This window comes from Rhyacophila brunnea, unplaced genomic scaffold (genome assembly GCF_057557595.1).
Source record: "Rhyacophila brunnea isolate RB1 unplaced genomic scaffold, BYU_Rbru_1.0 scaffold_2, whole genome shotgun sequence".
Lineage (NCBI taxonomy): Eukaryota > Metazoa > Arthropoda > Insecta > Trichoptera > Rhyacophilidae > Rhyacophila > Rhyacophila brunnea.
The window spans coordinates 7,808,719-7,830,542 of NW_028232859.1; the positions used below are offsets into that span (position 1 = coordinate 7,808,719).

The 21,824-nt window shown below is 30.1% G+C and overlaps 1 protein-coding gene across 1 annotated transcript in view; it reads right to left on the reverse strand.

Annotated features, from left to right (window-relative positions):
* Nucleotides 1-21,824, reverse strand: part of cac (calcium voltage-gated channel subunit cacophony) — a 106,754-nt gene that overhangs the window by 24,767 nt on the left and 60,163 nt on the right. Inside the window, exons 23-30 of the mRNA XM_085947721.1 lie at nucleotides 21,530-21,790; nucleotides 20,305-20,448; nucleotides 19,190-19,391; nucleotides 17,647-17,811; nucleotides 14,224-14,334; nucleotides 5,410-5,493; nucleotides 5,001-5,183; nucleotides 864-955 (exon numbers count right to left, since the gene is read on the reverse strand). Coding sequence (XP_085803847.1) covers nucleotides 864-955; nucleotides 5,001-5,183; nucleotides 5,410-5,493; nucleotides 14,224-14,334; nucleotides 17,647-17,811; nucleotides 19,190-19,391; nucleotides 20,305-20,448; nucleotides 21,530-21,790 — 1,242 coding nt within the window. The remainder of the gene's footprint in view (nucleotides 1-863; nucleotides 956-5,000; nucleotides 5,184-5,409; nucleotides 5,494-14,223; nucleotides 14,335-17,646; nucleotides 17,812-19,189; nucleotides 19,392-20,304; nucleotides 20,449-21,529; nucleotides 21,791-21,824) is intronic.

Here is a 21,824-nt window from a genome sequence, read left to right on the forward strand (position 1 = left end):
TGTGATAAAAGATATAATGAATTTGTGAATACACTGACGGATTGTTAAAAAAGGTTCGAAATTATAATTTGACCCTAAATTAATTCGAAAACTTAATCGCCAAAATCGTAATATAAAAATAAAGTTAAACTTATTTGTTGAAGAAGGTACATTGGAATAATCGAATGCATTTTTGGAAATATGATCCTATATTATAATATTTGCAGCTGTTTTGATTGCTAAGCGTACCTGCCTAGGTTGTAAAAATTTAATGTAAGAAAGCATTTATTAGCGAAATAAATATTGCTTGTCGACTTTAATACTCTATCTGGCGGCATACTTTTACAAGTGGGTACAACTCATCCGAGGCAATATATATATATTAAAAATACACTTTTTTTTAAATTGTAAAAGTAAAAATAAACAATAAATATTTGTAATAAATAATTGTTTGTTTAGATTTGATAGGTTGTCAATTATGTGTAGATACATTGAATCTTCTTCTCATTGTGCCATCCCTTAGCGGAGGTCGGCCACCATCAAGGCGATTTTAAATTTGTCGTCTGCTACCCATACATTGTATAAGTTAGTTTAATAGTTGATTGTAAAAAGTATTCCTTGAAAATATTAACTTGAAGATATATATAAGTAATCATTAGAATGGTGCTAGTGATCTAACTGAATTAGAATAGAATACATTGGTAATCCTGTAACGTTTGATAATATTTTCACCTCCCTTATGCCGCCAGATAAAGAATCGTGGTTACTGAAGTCTTTCTGTAATTTGAAACTGTCAGCGGATCATAAAAAATTGTTGAAGCGCGGAATAAAGTTTGCTTGTTAAATGTCATGCTTGGAACCTGTGACGGTGGAGTCTTCCTTACCTGAAGAGCAGCATCAGACCTTGAACAAAGCTCCTAAAGTTGTTGTGACGGGTGATGGACGACTCTGGCACCAACTCTATGTTTCCAAACACCTAGTTACCGGTCGAGGACAACAGAAGGGAAAATAGTCATCCCATAGTGAGTAATCACAAAAGTTAACAGTCTACACGGGTCATCGTGGGGTCAGAAATACCAGAAAACAAACAAATAAATGACGTCTAGCCCAATCGAAATAGTCTACATTGTACAACATTCTCGTTATAAATATATATATTTAGGATAACAGTATGTTAGATATATATATTTAATGTTTACGATAAACCCAAAACAGTTGCTTGGAAGGGGTCGCTAGAAAACCTATATACAGAACAACAACAATTATATATATATATATATATTTCTAGATGATATGATACTACATGAGCCATTTACATTTATAAGATGTCGGTCGGTTGAATTTTTCGATGTAGCCCCTGTCAAGATGATCGAGTCAACTAATAAATGAGAAACTATCTTCAATCGACAACGTTTAGTTTAGGTTGTGTAATCCATAGATTAAATATGATTCCAAAATGAATTTGATCCAGCAAGCGACCGAAATAGAGAGAAAATACAAATTGGAAAATGTATTTAATTTAATGAGTGTAATAAAAGGGCTAAAATTGATTACGGAATATTAGATTTTCTCATTTATTCGCTTGATTGACTGTTGATAGATGTTGGATGGACTAAACACGACTCGGCTAAATCTAGATGTAAACCACTAAATGAAGGACTATGTGAATTTGTGTTATCAATAATAATTTATTCCACTGGATGCAATCGTTCATATAACTGAAAATCGACAATGATTGTGTGGTCAGGTGTGTCAATTGGGAATAAAATTATGATTTTTATCACGAGCTCGTGAAATCTTTTGAATTCAAAACAAAGATATACATATGTTTAATGTATTTAAATATGTGTACATAAAACAGAGAAATAATTTTGAGAATCAATACAATCAGTATAATAATTTTCTGATAGTTATTCCGTAAAATAGGTGACCAAATTAATAACGGTGATGTCGTATAACATTTAGTTGGGTTAAATTAGCCTTGGTTAAGAAACGATAAACCTATGAATATATTTACTAGGAGTCGTTTATTATCATCCTACCAAATAATAAGTTAACTTTGAACAGTAGTTATTTGTTACATATTCAAATATTCTTGTTAATCTATACCTTCACTAGAAATTTTAATTGTATCTAATACCGATAGATGAATATTTATCTCAACGAGCGTCATGTAAAAGTCATATGATTCCCATAAATGTACGGTGGTTGGCCCACTATAAGGCGTGTTTAATTGTGTCACGTAACCTCGATGATTTCATTACAGTCGAGTGCAAATTCCTTTCATTAGTGTCACGTAGATTAATTTATCTATCGCCTTCAAACTTTGATATATCGACTGTGGACAGGGAAACTAAGACAAGATAACAACCACAAAAGCGACAGACATTTTGCATCGATACAAGTTTTGCGAGTGAAACGGTGAACTAATCTCCAATTAATGCGTGGATGCTCATATTTCAGTCAGCAAACTCAACCGAAACGATTCTAAATATATGCTAGAAGCATTATGTTATTAATGCACGGTGCTTTTGCAACGATTATTGGGATGCGATTTTAATATTCACGAATTAGAAAGTCGGTAAAAATTTACTGAAATTACTAAATTAAGAAAATAAATGGACTTCATCAAATTCTCTGTAGTATTTGTAAAATTAGGAAAGTAGATAACATATAATATCAGTCACTTAAAGAGCTGTATGACTGACGAATATGAGCAATTGAGTGTGGATGATGTTACTGATGGTGTGTCTTTGATGTATTCTGAAGTGAGTGATGAATATGAAGTGAATCCAAGACAGACATAACCCTACATGCCCAACGCACGCACGTACCGGAAGAATGCACCAAAACTCATAGTCATATTATTACATAAGGGGATATATGCGGAGCAGGTCGGGGTGTATACGATATATATTATTGCGGACAAACTAGTTTGCTACGGTACACCGTCTACTTTAAACAACAAAATGTCCAGAGCCACCGCACCGCGGCCACGAAATGGCGGCGGGAGGACTATGGACAAGATGGCGCTGCGCGGCCCGTCTTTCTGACGTCTCACCGAAATAACAGCAAAAGGGCGCCAAAGAATGTCTGAAAGTTGTTATGGCGATTCAGCGCTGTGTCGGGATCAAATCGCATGTTTCCAAAGACCTGCATGATCAAAATCTTTCTCTAGAATGTTGCTTGTGGAATTTCAAAGTCGTCTGTCCAATTTTTGCTGTTTGTGTAGAGTGTTTCGATCAAACTATTCAACCACGAACAAGTTTTCAGACCTTCTGAATCGCATTTAATGACATCAAACAAAAATTCACCTTTTGAGTGTGCGTCTACATGAATATAATATAATATTTTGAGCAAAATGATGAGAACAAATCAAATTATTTATTTCCAGATATTAAAATTTTAAGTAAGGAGTAATTATTTAATTAATTTGTAAACTGATGATTTAAATATGTATGCTTATAAGTTGAAAATTAATTGAATGGTCAACTAATTTATTATGGTAAAAAAATATATTAATGTCAAGCATTTCAAAAAGAATTGGGGTTGAATTATGAAACCACTATTAATATAATATAAAATGTAGGTATGTAATGAATGTAAAATGTGTGATAGTATGTATCTAAATTCTAAGTAATTTCTATGTATATAATAGTATCTAAAAATATTATATCTAGGAATGTAAAAAAAAGTGTTCTATTGATGTAGTTATTTTTTCCCATAACATAGAAATTTGCATTTGTATTAAAGACACCTCTATAAATTGACGTTGTAATGAATCTTGGAGGAATACCAGAAAAAGAATTAATACAGATATTGCTAGGTTACGTAGGTAACAGATTATTCTTCCAAGATTGACATCACTATTTTTTAATGGAATATAATGAATTTGATACCTACTATATTATATAAAGTATATCTAAGGCAGGTATACCATAAGATTCAAAAGAGTTTTTATGCTAAAATCATCTTCTTGTGTCTTTGTAAATAAGCATTTAAGAATATTTTTCACAGCATTGTGATCCCAGAATTGATAAAACAATTACAGAAAGTCATAAAACCTTTAAGAACAAAAATTATTGTCAGCTAAAAAATGCAGCTTCGTCAAAACATCATTGAAGCAGAGACTCAACCATGTACAATTAATTATAAGTCCATAATAAAATGTCAATCTCATATCGTTTGATTAGGTAGGTAGAGGAAGGACAGATTCTTTTGGCATTGTGGCCACGATGAAATCACTTTGGAACGGTGTTAGTGTTATTTGAAAGCATTGATATACTACTAGATGAGCAGTTCCCATACAAGTGTCATTTTAAAAATGTACCACAAAAGATATAACGAATATCGTCTTATAATATTTCCTTGTAGGTATAATGCGTTAAGACCGTTAACATGGATTCCCGAATTTCACCCGTATTGCCCTGGCTGTAAAACTAAATTTGCGTTCTTGGAATAGTGAACCTAAGGGTAGCTGCAACGCAAAACAGACAGAGCAAGTCGTCATGCGCTGACTATTAGTTAGAGTAAGATGCAAACTAGACCGGGCTTACTCAGTAAGTTTTAACAAAGGCCGACTCGCTGAAAATCGGGCGTCATTTTAAGAAGCATATGATTCATCCAGTAGTATATCAATGTTTGAAAGTAACAATACCAACACCAAAATCAGTCGTCTACACTGCCACAAGAATCTGACACCATCCTACATGTTGTTGTTACGTATTATAACCATTTCGTGATAATTATTGTAGTTAATTGAAAAAAAAAAAACTTGGCTTTACGGGAGTAGACGTCTTATAAACTGTATTATTTTAGAACAATTCTATTTTCTAATCTTACCAACACACAATATTCCTTATATAGTAAATTAATATTGTATGTTCGGTTAGTTTAGGTTAATATTTAACCAAACAAAATAAATTTTGTACATTCATTAAATTTAAATGTAGGTAATATATCGATTGTTTGTATAAATTATATTCTAAAATTGTATAAAGGCAAGTTGATAAATAGCATACCTGCATTCCGATGATGGCATAAATAAAAAACAACATCGCAATGAGTAGACAGACGTACGGCAGAGCTTTGAAGCTCTGAACAAACGTCCAAAGCAATATTCGTATCGTGTAGCCCTGCCTTAGAAGTTTTATCAGTCTTGCGGCTCGGAACAGTCTCAAAAATCCGACACTTATCGTATTAGCCTGGAAATAATACACATAAACATTTTACTAACAATAAGATTGATATCAGAAAAAATCTTTAAAAAAATATGATGCCGGGCGGGACTCGAACCCGCATCCATTGTATTTCGGCCAATGTACTTTGATAAACGCTTCAGTCTATTCGTTTTCAAATGTGCTGATCATTAATAAATAGTCAATATTATTGATAAAATAGGTTATAGCAGATTAATGTACAAATTCTTACCCCCAGTTCCAAGATGAGGGCGTCGATTATACTTCCGATTACCGTGATAAAATCAAAAGTATTCCATGGGTCCTTAAAAAAGTTCTGCGAAATAAAAAATAGCTATTAGTTTTGTGCTAATATAAAATAAATATAAAGTCACCGGGTTGTTTTTGAGATATCTCTGTCGAATTTGAACAGTTTGAATTCTGATTTCAAAACAAGATTTATTAAACTGTTATTTTTTAGAGAAATAATTAGGTATGTTATGTAAAACTTAATGATTTATTTTAGTAAATAAAAATACTTACGATTTTAAGTACATATTATATTGTATTTTAGATTTATGTATCACATTTAATAATTGAATCTATTGCGATACATTACAGAACAGAACAAGCAATTTGATTTGTATTCTATTCTAAGTTGGTTTGACTTGTTACATTATACTATATATAGAAAGAAATAATTTCACATTTTCTGAGGATTTCAATCGAAAAATAATTAGTAAGTAGGTATATGATTTTTTTGGGGAGGTAAAATTATAATTTGAAAAAAAAAATCTAAAATTGATGTAGGAAAAGTATCCTTCATACAGTTGATGTTATTAATGTTTGGGAGAATTATTGATTGTTTTATGAACACATTGATTATGTCTAAATTCTATTAAACACGATTTATTAAATAATAAAATATAAATCCAATGTAAAACAATAAACATGGATCGGTGATGAATAATATAGTATGGGGATGATGGAAATTAAGAAGAGAGGGGGTGGTTTCAACATTTCTTGACCAAAGCGTTAGGAATAATTTTAATCAAGTATGGTGAATCAACTAGAATAATAATAAATGAAAGGGAACTGAACAAATAGAGCTTAATTATCTAAATCTACTTCAAAACTAGAAAACTAATTAAATTCTAAAAAAAATATCTACATAATAAAATCAGTCAAGAGGTAAATAATACAGAAAAAATCACATATAATAAATATCATCAAATATATACTTAAATACGATATAAAATATTTTGAAACTATATAAAATTATCAATTATTAGGTACACTTATGTCGGAAGAATTAAAACTAATATTTAAGTACCCATGTATAACTTGAGAATTCTTACAATGAGACCTATTATTAATTTCTGATGAGATCGTGAATATTATTTACCTTATCAAAATAAAAATTAAATTTGTCGAAATGGACGACAACCTTAAAACTTAATATCTAGTGTAATAGTTTTACTATCAACTGCTTGCAAAATTTTTTAGGCAAACGTTGATAGAGAGCACAAATTATTTTATACATTGATATCAATTAATACACCGTGTAAATAAACAAGTTGCAATATTAATATTGTGGCAAATATTAAGAAATCAGGCTATTCTTAGCGGTGATGGTTGTAATTAAAGTGATTAAAATGTGTTTCAGTATGTAAATTGTATAGTGAATGCATTGTATTTGATTTGATACAGTGTGAAAAAGGAGAATCTTGAATGTTCTTTACAGCATCATACAATTCTTAAAATTATAGTATGTTTCATGTTGTAATCACGCTGTTGGTAAATTACAAAAAAAAAATCATAAAGACTCAAAATACAATAGACCGCCTCTTGATCATTGTAAGAGAGTTGTAATGAGATAATAATTTCATTTTTAAAATGTTTATTATTCATGAAACTGCATATATAAAGTAAAACGCCTGAAATATTGTAATATTCACATATTATACGTATTTTTTTATTATTATAATAAGTTTTACTATTATGTACAAATAATATGATTAAGTTTAGTAATGTTAGATGTTCAAGTATTTATTAAAATACAACCAAAATCCTTGTTTTTAAAAGGATCTTAAATAAATCAGATTATGCATGATATTTAGTAAAGAAATGTACAAATTAATTTTGATTTGCCGATTTAAAATGTCAACTCAAATTTATTTTTCCCTTTGCACATATGAAATACAAAAATGTGATTAAGGTGGCAGTGATTCAGAATATTTTCTTAGTTTAGTCTGCATTCAGAAGAAATAGTTTTGTTTTTAATATATTTGTTGTCTAGTTTTTTAATTCTTATGAAATGTCAATTGGTACTTTTATATTCCTCGATTGAAACTATAAGGGTTATTTGAATTTGTATTGATTTATAAAATGATTAATATATATATTCATTCCCGTAACCTGCGTTGGAAATTCCTCAATCGAAAATGAGTTATGAAATTTCATTCCTCATTCATATAATGTAAATAAACAACTCGGTAGGCATGATATGAAAAAGCATTCTACAAAAAAAATAATTCTAATTATAAGTAGAAAAAAATAGCGGCAAAGAGAAAACGAGTGAGTAGAAGTTGATTTTAAAAAAAGAAATCGTCTGCAAATTATTAAATAAATCTGTACATTTCTTCGAATCGACATACAATCTAAGAGAGAAGATAGATCCCTCGATTACCTTGCATCCAAAGGCTATCAGCTTAAGGATTGTCTCCAACAGGAACAGCAACGTAAAGACCAGGTTCATGAAGGTCAGAGTGTCAACCAGGACCGGAGGCGCGTCATGGAACTAATGGATAGACGTCCGAAACAAGCCCACGATTATGGCAACATTCTTTAGATATCTGCATACATTCTACTGGGTTAATCTTTACAACTTTTTTTTCAAGTACAAAATATGCTAAGTGCAATAAATATTTATCAGAATCAACAAAAATTAAATCTTCTTTTAGAAAGAATTGTTATGACACATATTATTTTTAAATTCAAATCATTATTCGATGTAGTACAAAGTGTGAGGTTTCATAAAAACAATGAAGCTTCCTCGTTGTAATACTGCTTAATCATTAAATCAAATTTTAGTAAGGTTATGTTTGATGTTATCATTATCATAGAAGAAGGACGTCACGATACGTCACCGCATCTTGGTAATATATCAAATGATAAATTGATAAGCCGGTATGGTTGTATCAAATATCACAAAAATGTTGCCATATACCGTTCACTCTAAACTTCTCCTGTCTTTTCACAGATGGTGTTGGTATAATGTTCCAGATGTGTTCCATTTTGTTGTTGCTCGTCCATGTTGCTTGTATATTTGTCAATTGCATTTACACAACACCAAACACATCTCACCAAAGTCCACGATAGAGTAACAGTTTTCGCAAATAGCCAATTAACAATTCAGCATGCATTATTATATTCTAAATCTAAATTAATGTATTGGAAATATATTTGAATTTAGTACAATTTTCATTTTATAACTTTTATGGCAAAAGTTGATTAAACACGTAAATTATGGGATACCAATGTAAACTTAGAGTAATCATGCCTTGTGTATGTTTATCACGGCCTAAATTTTTAAATTTACCATAAAAGTTGCCCACAAAAATAATTATTGTTCATACTATCGACTGTTGACTATCTACACTCACCAATGGCAAATTCATTGTGGGTAACTTAGTGTTATTGTAATGTACTGTGTAAATTACAATAAATAAAATGTGTATTTTCTTCTGCATCAAGCATTTGCAATTTATTGATTAGACACAACCAATAATTATTTTAATAGTGGATTCATTACGTTATAACAATATTGTCTGCTTGTATCTATTGAAGAAATTAGACCATACCCTATGAACTGTTTTATTTCCAACAGGGTTTATATTCTCTAAAATATATTTAGTCAACGTCACAATGCTTTATATACAACATGTTGTTAAACAGACATATTTGATGTATACTTGGCAACCATTGAATAAACTGTTACTGTATCAGGAAGTTTGAACTACAAGACACATATATTTCATGCTAAAAATACTGTTTACGTAACTATACCTAAAATACAAACATACTTACAAACAATACTCGATAATGTCCATGCCAATATAAATTATTTTCATATTCATGCTTTCTTTATACATTTAATTAACATATTTGTATTCATGTTTATTGAATTTTTTTATACTTATTTTAATATATACAATATATTAGGTATATAAAATTGATACATAAGTATAAACAATATACATCTATCTACTACCAATGTAATTAATATATTATTAAACTATTCTCATAATTATTCCGCAATTAATATTATGATAAACATATTTTATGAAACAATAAATACAAATATTTTATTTAAAATTTTAAAGGAAAATGAAACGATATTGTGACACTTCTTTTAGTCTATTATTTATTTTTGATTAAAAATATCATTTAGGTACTTCAATTTAATTATCTCATCCTTAAAGGACCATGCATGTTTTTATGTAAAGTAAATAATATTAAATTTTATTTGCGCAAAATTAATCCCTCTAAAGGAAATCTAAAGAAACTAAAAATCAATCTTTAAAATAAATACCATTACAATAATGTTAAATAAATTAATCATGCAATTTATTTACTACATAGTTTCATTCCATTTATTAGCAACAATGCAAGTTGACGTTAATAATCTCCCGCTTTAAGTCGATTTTCTATGTCCAATATCATTTTCTTTCCTTATTATCAAATTAACCGTATCATGAATAGATATATTTTTCAGCATTATTTCGAAATTGTTTAATTGCACATTTTCAAATATTGCAAAATAATCTTGTTTTCCATTGTGTTTAGAAGAGTTTTTATTTTCATTGAATTTGAAATAAACAATTCAGAATAAAATGCTGAAACTGTGTGAACATAAATAATTGAGCATGCACATTCTCATACCTAATCAATATTGCAACATGCATGCAATATGCAAAACGCGTGATACATAAAACAACCATCTTTTATAGGCCAAGCCGCAGCGGATACGAGGTACAAAACCGAGCTGTATCATGCAAGGGTGCTCAGTCGGGAGAATATATACAAGGATTCATGAATTCAAGGGGAAATATTTCTATCAAATCACACGCAATATCACTTGTGTACAAAATACATTGTTCAGTGAACCTACAGGGAAAAATATGAAAACAATAGTTTAATAGTCAATACTCTTTTACAACGTTTTTATTAGGTCATATTCTTATTTGTCCGGTGGTTGTTTGTCCGGTACAAATCTTGCAATCGATTTTTAATTAACTTCCCGACTAGCTAGACATTTTAAACTTTTAGAATATATCAGAACACGATGCCAATGCATTTTTTTAATACTTTTAGCCATCTTTAAGTAGAATTAAATTCATTTTCAGTTAATTCTGTTTTATATGAAAAGTTATTTCGGAAGAAATCCGTAAACCAATCCACTATTATTGGTTGCTAGGAAATTATTAATATATACGTGCGTTACTATGGAAATCAATATGAGTGTCAAAATGACATTTCAGTATTATTTCTATCAAATACAATTTTTGTGGTCGTTCAAGCTAGTCAAGTCAAGTATATTATGATTCAACAGGAAATTTAAAAACGTTGTATATAAAAAGTGATTTTTATCTCGTAATTATTTTAATTTAATATGTAAAATAAAGCATTTAAAAAAAACTTCTCAAATATATTTTCATTTCAAATCTGAACAGCAAACTGTAACATCTATTAAATTATACCCTGTATTATTGTCATCCAATATAAAATTAAATAACTAAAGTTTCTAATTAAAAATCGAATATGGTATGCCATCGAAATTGTCTTGACATTGTTGTCTGATACCAAATGTTTCATAATAATAAATAAACGTGTCAGATGATGTATTGTGTAGGTACCTATTATAAAATATCATTCACTAAATTATATATCATATCACATTTCATAATTATTTAATTTAAAGACAATCTCGATCTTTTTAAATTATTAGATTTTATCTTATCCAATAAAATGATTCAAAACATCTATTAAAATTACTCAAATTATAAACAGCATTACTTCACATGGAGTGATTCCCAATCTTTTCTATTAGGCGGAACCTTTAAAATATTTTGAAATATTGGAACCCCTATCTGGATAACACAATTATTAACAGTGAATTACAGAATGTACTTTTAAAGCAGTTGATCTAGGCAAAGTGTCACCCTTGACCAGACTCAAAATGGTGTCTCTTCTCAATTTTTATGTGAATTTATTATAGACTATATTTTTATTCATATCTACATAGCTATCTTAAATGAAAACATGCAAAAACAATCTTTACAATTTCGATATACACATCCACAAACCATAATCTATTTGTTGGCGCTGCAGGAGAAAAATTTGTCACCTCCGCAGAATCTACTTTATTAAGTATTATTATTTGTATTCCTTTCCGTAATTTTCTGCCCCTAAGTAACGCATGACCTGCCTACTCATACAGAATGTCAGTGTCAAGACGGTCAGTATATGTTATTAACTAGTACATTTGAAAAATAAAATAAAACAGCATTATTTACTGCCTATACTTTAGATGGACATCTTCGTTTCGAAAAACATTCAAGATTTATTATATTTCGCAAGCTTTTCAGGATTCAAGCGAAAGCCTGGTTGGGAATCACTGTCCTACAACATAGTGAAGTTCGAATAGACATTATGGTCTAACCAAATTTTATATAAATGAGAGTATTAATAATGATAATTGAGAGTTGCATGTTTTTTTAAATTTATTATCAACTGCACTTTTTCCTGCGAGGTGGTTTTAGACATGTATGTTAAAAGTTAAAAGTCTTTGTTAGAAACTGTTAGAATCAATATTTAGTAAGTACATACAACTTTAACTGGTCTATAAATACAGACGTATACGAATTTAAAATCACAATAGCAAAATTATGCTACACTATAAGAAAACCCTAGTCACGATTATCAAGAAATAATGTTTGGTTGTGGCCACAATAAAAATTGATAAATCACTAATTGAGATCAGGCTACATTATGCGCAATTGCAGAATCAGAATAACATTGAATTCCCATTGTTTCCCACAACACATGGATTGACATAAACAACACTATTACAGAACGGAACGTCAAAGGGCCAAATGCATAGTCATATTTATGTTAATAACTGGACGAATGCATTACTTGGAATGGGAACTCGTTTAATTAACATTGCATGTAACACATAACATATTTATTTTTAAACGCAGTTATTTACATAATAATGACTGTACATAGCACCCTTAGATGTAAAGACGTATAGTGTTGCGGTCTATCTATATCAATACATGTATGATTTCGCGATTCCGCATAATTTGTGGCCAAATTCTTAATGCACGATAGTAGAAAATGCAAAATATAAATATTAGAGAAATAAAATAATACTGTTAATAAATTATATTCACATATTTTATACCAAGAGTATATTACTTATGATTTATTCAACGAGTGAGTGGGAATTAGGGTATAAAATTTGGGTGTAAATGAAAATTAATGAAAAAATAAGTAGGGTGGTTGTGGCATAAAAATGATATGAATAAGATTTTTTTAGTACATAATATTTATAAACATTGTCTTGTACCTATTGTTTTTAATCAACCAGTAGTAAATAAGCTTACCATTTTTTGTAATCAAAATATGCTACAATCTATTTTTGTAAATAGAAAACTGACCGTTTATTTTGCTACAATATAAGGTAATATATATAAATAAATAATAATTGAAAAATTGAAGTAGTGAAATAACATTTTGATCGCCTTCAATATGAGTGTTTTAGAAAATGTTAAATTGGTATATACAAAGATATCATATTATGATTAATTAATTTTACACAATATGAATAATATTAGCGTTTGCGAGACGAGAATAATATTGTAATAATTGAGAGTTAATGATTAAAAAATGCATTGAGACTCGTGCGTATTAGATAGTTTTTTAGGGATTTTTTATTAAAATATATACAACATATTAATTTGAGTAAGCGATCGATTTTTTAAAATCACAATACGCCCATTCTTATTTTGATTTATAATTTAATATACACGGATATACAGTTAACCAATACTGTTTTACTAATGCAGAAATTCAAAATACAAAATGTACCTATCATTTTTAAAAGGAAGAAAGAAAAATAATATAAAAATTACTAACAAATTTAATGCAAAAGAAATTGTAAAGTTTATTTAACGAAATTAATATTATATGTTTATTTTAGTCAAAAGTATGTTAAAAGTCGTGAATCACAAGACTTCAAGGTTTATGAACTCTGGATTTCACAAAATAAAGAAACACTGACGGATAAATGAGATTTAAAAAGACATGGTTCTAAATGTTAAAATATAAATTTTAGGAAATGAAATATGTTTTAATAGTTAATTTATCATTTTTAAAGTAATGGATGTTATTAACATTTTGTTATTACTTGTGTATATTTAGTATTAAGTTATTAGCTTGTATTAAATGCTGTTTTAAGATAGATATATTATGTTTTTATATAATATTAAGCAATATAGTAGAAATACATACATACAATATAAAATACACCTAATGTCGTATCTGCTCGACCAAGAAATGTATAAGTAATAATAATTTGTTACAATTTTTTAATGTTGAAGCAATCAACTGCATTCATATCATTAATAGTGATCAATTCAACTTTGGATAACCGTTTAGCGACAAGTGTTAAAAATGATTTGGTGTAAATATTACAAAAAAAAAATGATTCAATTTGATTGCCAATTTAATTAGTGAGTGGTTAGTTATAGCAATAAATTCCTTTGTACAGTTCATATTTTTTTTTATACATGTAGCTTATTTAGGTGCATTATACAATATGAAGTATTGATTGAAATATGGCCGAGCAGATACGAAGATATGTTATTGGGGTATTCTTCATGTAATAATTACAAAATAGACTTATTTCTATGTTTGTATCCTAATTATGTTGAAGAAATCATAGCTGATGTCTCTATTGATACTGTAGATATTCAGTGGAGGTGACAGTTATACTTACTTTTACCCCATAAGCGATGATTTTCATCACAGTTTCCACAGAGAACAGCCCGGTAAATCCCATATTTGAGTATTTCAAAACTTCAGTGTACAGTAGATCTTGGTTGTGGTACTGATGAGAAACAATGCCATTACATCTTTGAGTTGAATATGTCAAAAAAGTCCACTGAAAATTTACTTCCCCGCGTGTGGCGGTGGGTTTAGGAATTTAAAATTTTGAATATCCGATTATTGTTGTTGGAATAAAAGGAAAATCATCGATCGGTGTTGGCAGGTAAGATGGAAATAAAGTCCCATTATCCGATTTTTATAATGGCGACACAGCTTGACAAGCACAATGACAATGTTAGCATAGCATTATTTATAATCACTAATTCATTTTAGTAAACTCAAATTAATGAAATCATTGAGTCACAATTATTGATGCACAGGCACTAATAAAAGAAGTTGAACTATTTTTGCATACATTCACAGTTACTAGTTAAATTCTTCTCGGGTCGTGACCGTGTAGGCTACACTTTACAATAATTTTAAGATGGACATTATTCTCTTCATTTAAAATTAGATATTGCATCATGTATGTAAAATTATTCAATGATGTTTTTTTGTGTTTTATATTATACAATTATAATATTTGGAAATGGATAGATTTGTGAAATTGAATATACTCATGTCAAGCTGCGTTATTGACACTATTTTAAGGTAAGCGCCACCATTATTAATTTGTGAACGAAAATAATCATATTCAAATTATAATGTTCAAAAAATGAGAACATAAAAGGGCGAAAAGAAATCAGGCATAAAACTTAACAAGCATCATTCGTTAATATTTCCGATATGTCGAAACAATAATTGAGTAAAAAAAAGATGCATTATTGAAATTATAACCAAACAAAGTGCAATGGACCTAGTATTCTTACTTGCATTTTTCATGATGATAAAACAAACTGATAAAATGAACATTTTGAAAATCATTCGAGGAAGGGAGGGTCACAGTCAAAAACTAAAAAATTATCGGAGGATGTCTCTGCATGCTCATAACAGTGGCTTGGCCATTCGGGGGTGAGTGAGTCACAAACATAAATATCTTTGGGTGCTTGGATACAATATCTGACCGAATCAAAAACATTGTGTATAAATAAATTACATTCAGTGTTGCCGTTATTTTCCGAAAACAAAATTCACATAAATGCAGCATGCAGTTTGGTGATCAACTAATAAAAAAATATATCATTTCGTTGTAAGAGACATGCAAAATCATATGTTAAGGTTTTGTCATTCGTGAGACAATCATTCAAAAATAAAATGAAACACAAACATAAAGTACCATTTACTCAATCGTAGATTCACACACTTGGGATAATTTAATTGATTTCGTCGAATCGAATACGACTTAATTTAGGTGAAAATAATGTTAAATTCAATGTAACTGCCGAACAGCTTTGCTTTTCAGATTTAATTGTTTTAAATTTTTGTTAATCATCTTTGCTTTTGAAAAACAGTTGAACATTTTTTAGATTGAATAATTTATTAATAAAATAGTGAACATGCCGAAAGGCGAATCTCAGGTCGTAAAAAAAAAAACTTTAATGGAAAAAAGTTAAATCGATTCAAATTTAGTTTTTAATTATATGGAGTAATAGGAAATTGGGATTTTAATTTATAAGAGCTTTAACAACAGTCATTCACCGCTAAAACATAAAACTCTGATGCAAAATCGGTCAGAATCATTCAAAATAAATATGTGGGGGAGAAAAAATAAACTGAAAACATTGAAAAAAAAAAATCATTTGTCATTCTCGGGCGGCGATTTGAATCACGGAAATCAAAACAGACAGATGATGCGAGGCTATTCCCTTGCACAAACAACAGGTGGTGTAAAGGTCAACGTCGATGCGGGGATGAAAATGAAAATAAAACGCATTCCTCGAAAGAAATATTGAAAAAATAAAAAGAAAAACAAACAGGCATTCATTGCTTGAAACAAACACTGCGTTCAAACATAAAAATTAACAACATTCAAATTAATTTGCCCTGTTTTTGTGTGATGTGATTATGTTATCGTTTTGATTGACTTATTTATTCGGTGTGAGGAAAATTGAAGGAGGATTGATTGAAAATAATTTGTTTTCACCAGAATTGCAAAGTCAACATGCGATGACTTTTCAATCAAATTTGAATGGAGCTCTTAATATAAATTTGACGAACGTACAGAGAGTGTACAGGTGTAAACACACGCCACAAATAAATATTTGCTGAAAAATTGTTAACTATTATTTTAGCTAAATAATAGGTACTTATGAAATTTATATGATATAACTTCAAAAACCTGGAATAATCTGTCTGTACAGGGGTCAGTTTTTTTAAAATTTATAGAGAATTGACTTGCCAGTGAATTATTAAATACATAATAATTCTTTAGATAAATGCATGCATAGTTCTCGGCAAGTTTAGTCTCAGATGTAATATTTAATCATTTTTGTATAATGTTTACTACCGACATAAAAACAAAATGATTTAAATAATCTACGCCAGGTAATCCATATTAAATTATTACAAAATAAATCTTAAGTTATGCACCATTTTAATCTTGCTTCAATTTTATTATACGTGTAGTTCACAAGGAAGTATGTGTGTTTAAGTAAGTATATGAATTATTTAGTTTTTTTTTAATTATTAAACATTAAAACCTGAAAAGAGAATATTAGAACATAGTGCATACAGTATTAGCGATATTAGAAATTATTTAAAGTGAGTATTACACCCAATGTATTAATGTCATTATAATATCTTCAATTACGGTTCTAATTAGTGAAGTGACAATTATAACATGTATAGCCTTGCATTGAAACTATGTTGAAGTGACTCTTCAATAAAATATAATGATAGTTGAGCTAAATTAATTATTCAATACAGTTTCACGTCATTCAGCTGTAGGACAATATTTTATTTCTAATATAATATTTAATCTGGTGCTTCAAAATACATAATATTACGTTTTTATCCTGTCATAAGGTATTTTTTTCAACATGTGACATATATTTATTATAAATTGTGTAGTCTTTACTATATAATCGAAAAATTTTCACGTATTAAATACAAAAATGTATACACAATAGACCAATTTTCATAAGAGGTTAATATTTACTTTATGTACTTATAAAACTAAACATAAATAATCACTGCAAAGAATTTTATTCAAAAAATATCTGTAAGTATGTCTTTATATAGGATTATAAAAAAAATTCAAAATATCTTTTATGAGTTGGGAATCGAACCCGAACCAAAAATACTTTTCATTTGTAGACCGTGTAAGCTTTATATGCAGGTAAAATATCCAAATATTTGAATACCCGCATTTTGTAAAAATGTTATTTGAAAACTTAATTTTGTGTATCTGTTATTGGAGCGGAAGACTAGTTACCTTCATCATCAGAAGTAGTGTGTTGAGTACGATAAGCATCATGATGAAATACTCAAAGGGCGTTGACACGACGACTCTCCATATCTTGTATTTGAAACTAGATCTTTTACTTGGCATGTAACGTTCCAAAGGACGCGCTCCTATCGTAAAGTCTATGCATGATTTCTGAAATAGAAAACACCCTCAATATCAGAATCATTCGATAAGTTAATCAAGCACAATTTGAATCACTTTTAATATGAACGTGTAAATTATTGACATTGCAGTATGCTTCTAAATGTCATACTAAGTAGACGACATACCCAAATTGATATGGACTAAAGCACATAATATTGTATGCCAATACGTTAAATTATATTGATCGTTTTAAATTACTGGAATTGGATTATGATTTAAAATATATTCCATTGCTATCTGAATAATTTAAGCCCATGTCTTGTCTTGTCTTGTCAATGTCTTGAGGGCACTAATGGGTCGGTCATGTTGTTAGATGCGATGGATCTAGAGCTCTCCATAAACTGAATGAACCCTAATAGGCACTCGGCCTCTGAGGAGATGCGTGGATAATGTCAGGAAACAGAGAGGCTGAGTATGATCTACTGGAGAGAGAGAGAGCTTGGGATTGAGATGGGCAGAGGACAGTTGTGATATCGGCCATGGATTTAATCTGTGTTTAGCGCCATCTTAAGTGAGTATAGATTTCAAACATGGAATGCCATCTGTTGTTACACTAAATAGTAATTCGGAAATATGACAGATATAGATAATATAGAGGAACGAAAGCTTTCAGTTTTAGCCGCGTCCAAAATATTTATAATCAGAATGATTTTATTTTAACTCCCCCTTGGCTTCGAGATCCCCAGTAATGTGGTTGCAAAAAAAATCCATAATTCACCGGTGTTGCAAAGGTATGACAATAAAATGCAGAATGTCTTATGGTTTTTAAATCTGAATTTTTCATGTAGGTACTAAATTCAAAATAATCCCTGTTTTTATCATTATTTTCACATTCGGACAAATTAATATTCACTGGAGTGCTTTCATTTTCTAATGGAAGCACATAGTTATTAACACATACTTACTTAAATGTTTTGTAATGAAATTTTAATTAAAAATTATTTGATGTGGAGTTGATGTCCTGCATATTTGCTACACTTAGTGTGGCAAAGTGAATATTTGAATTGCAGATGACAAGTAAATTAAAAAAATTAAATAGTTATATATTACAATGATATATAAATATATGGTAGGTATACAAAACAGACGATTCTCACTTTTCTTTATTTGATAATTTGAAGTAAAAATGTACTGTTTATATGGCTTATAAAAAAAACTTTTGAAGATTGAATAATACCTATACAAAATTTAGAAAAAACTCACTTTACTTTTACTTTGAGATAAGGAAGAAGGAGAATGTTTGTTATGAAAAATAGTGTCTCGAACCATACATATTTAAGCATCTTTAATTTTTCTTAATATATTATACACAATTCTGTAGTGTACCAGGTTAGTAATATAAAATGAAGCAAATTAATGTGCATACTTGATTTTTATCTATTTCTCCGTCTTGAAGTTCGGCCTCGCCTTGCTCTTGGAAGGTGATGATGATCAACGCCACGAAGATGTTAACGAAGAAGAATGGAAACACTACGAAGTAGACTATGTAGAAAATTGACATCTCTATCCGAAAGTTTCTGATTGGCCCCTGCATTTCATAAGTTGCCGCCATTGAATTTTGCAGTACTCTGAAAATTGAACATACATTAACGTATTTATAATGATAACATCTTCGCTTTCTACGCGCGAGAAGACATTGGCCTCTGCGAATCTTAATTGTCAAGCATAGGGATTCCAATCCCGGGATCCCGAGCTATTTTCGATACCTATGAATCCCGGGATTGATAAACATAATCCCGGGATTTTGGGATTGATTTTTTTTATCAATTTGTATGGAAAATAAAATAAAAGCGAAAATATAACAGAAAAAATACTTTTAATAAAATATAACTACTTTAGAAATAAACTGAGTTTGAATGAAGTTTGATTTATACCCATATGTAGGTAGCCGATTCATTTTATTTTTTCACATAAATTATTAAAAATGAGAAAGATTGGAAAAAAACAATGCTTTGCACTTTTAACAAAGTAATTCCACCATTATATCATACGTTTTACGAAAGGCCATAAGTACGCCATGATTATTTGCTTTACTTTTTTAAATCTCGCTAATCCATTCATTATGTCTTTACTATCAGAAACAGCAATCTCATATTAAATTCACATTATTATTTATATTAGAATATTATTTACTCCATTAAACTTGTGTATTTCCAAGATTGAACGTATACAATATTAACAATAAATGTCTTAAATAGAATGAATTATACTAGATTTATTTTTGGTCGATTTTATCAATGTTATTTGTAAATATAAAAATTTTATATAAACAATGGAAAAAAATGCCAATCCCGGGACCAGTCCCGGGATTGTCAAATTGTAATCCCGAAATCCCGGGATCAGAATTTTGGCTCAGGATTGGATTCCCTAGTCAAGCAGTACCATTATAGTGTAAGCCACTATTGGATGGCATGTACTCCACTTAAGGAGCAATCAATCATGGCGATGAAAAGATTTAATTAATTGTGCAGTGATACTTACTGCGGCCATCCTTCTCCTGTCTGTACAGCAAATAGGGTCAACATCGCATTCGCCACATTGTCGTAGTGAAAACTCTGCGTTGACCATATTCGATGTTCTCTTTTCGGTAATAATGGATCTGTTTCAAATACGAAATAAGACCCCCTGGAAAAAGTAAAATACGACATTTAAAGCGCATATGTACCAAATTGTAAAATCACATGAAACTACAATAGCTCATACTGTCGTCCTAACAGTCGTAAACGCCTAAAAGATGGCAACGCCAAGGGAGAGATATACCAAATCAGAGTATAGTAAAATTGTGGGTGTTGCCATTTAATTTTTGATTTACAGTCGAACTTGGTTATTACGAGGAAGATGGGACCGACTGAATTTGCTCGTTATAAGCATTACTCGTTATGTAACATTTTTCGTACCACGTTCTATTTAAGCATAGAACATAAAAAATCTGAAAACCATCGTAAAAATCCCCGAAACAAGCATGGCATTCATAATCTATAAAAGAAGTTGTTTATTGTAATGAAGTGCTGAGCCGCCGGCGCTGGTAGGTACCTACTGACTTCACAAAGCTTGGATTTTTTACATGCAATTTCAACCATATGCGTGGATAATTTTTCAATGTTGTCGGCGAAAACACCAATTAGGTACTTAGACACTTAACTAGTGTGATAAACGTAATTCGATCCCGGCGGCATCAGTCTTGTTAACTGCCCAGTCGGATTTTATTGCTTAGGGTCGAAAATGTTGTTTTTAAATGATCTACACATTAACAGTATAGCTCGGCATACCCGAGAAGTAGCTCATTATAAAAGTGTATACTCATAAATATAAATGTGGAGAAAATCATAAACCAAAATTTCAACGAATGTTTCCTCATTACATCCGAGATCTCGCTATTTCCGTGAACATAATAACCAAGTTCGACTGTATTTAAATAAAAATAATGCATTACTGCATATTTTAGGTAGTTATTCATTAAAAACTGCGTGTGACAATTACTTATCGACCGGCAGTCGAAAGATTTGTCAAAAATGCTTTAAAAAGGCAAGATATATCAGGTAAGTGCTTCAATTTCAAATTCAATAATAATTATAACAAATTGTCAAAATAATGTCATACTGGATGTAATTATATGAATACAGATCTAGTTGAGGTTCATAATTATGGATTGTTGATCTGTGATTAAAACGTCAGTAAGCGATAACATCATCGATATGATACTCACTGGCACTCTGGTTTTGTGTATTTGCTCTCGTCCGAGCAATGAAAAAACTTTCCATTGAAGAGCTGCACCGCTATAACGGCAAAGATAAACTGGAACAAAATGTACACGATCAAGATGTTGATGACGTTCTTCAGCGAGTTGACCACGCAGTCGAAGACGGCTTTCAACTTGGGCACCCGCTTTATGGTCTTGAGCGGCCGCAGTACTCGAAGAACTCGTAACGATTTGATAGTTGATAAGTTCTGACCAGCTGAGCTCCCACTGGAATTACACACGTAAAATTTATTAGAGACAA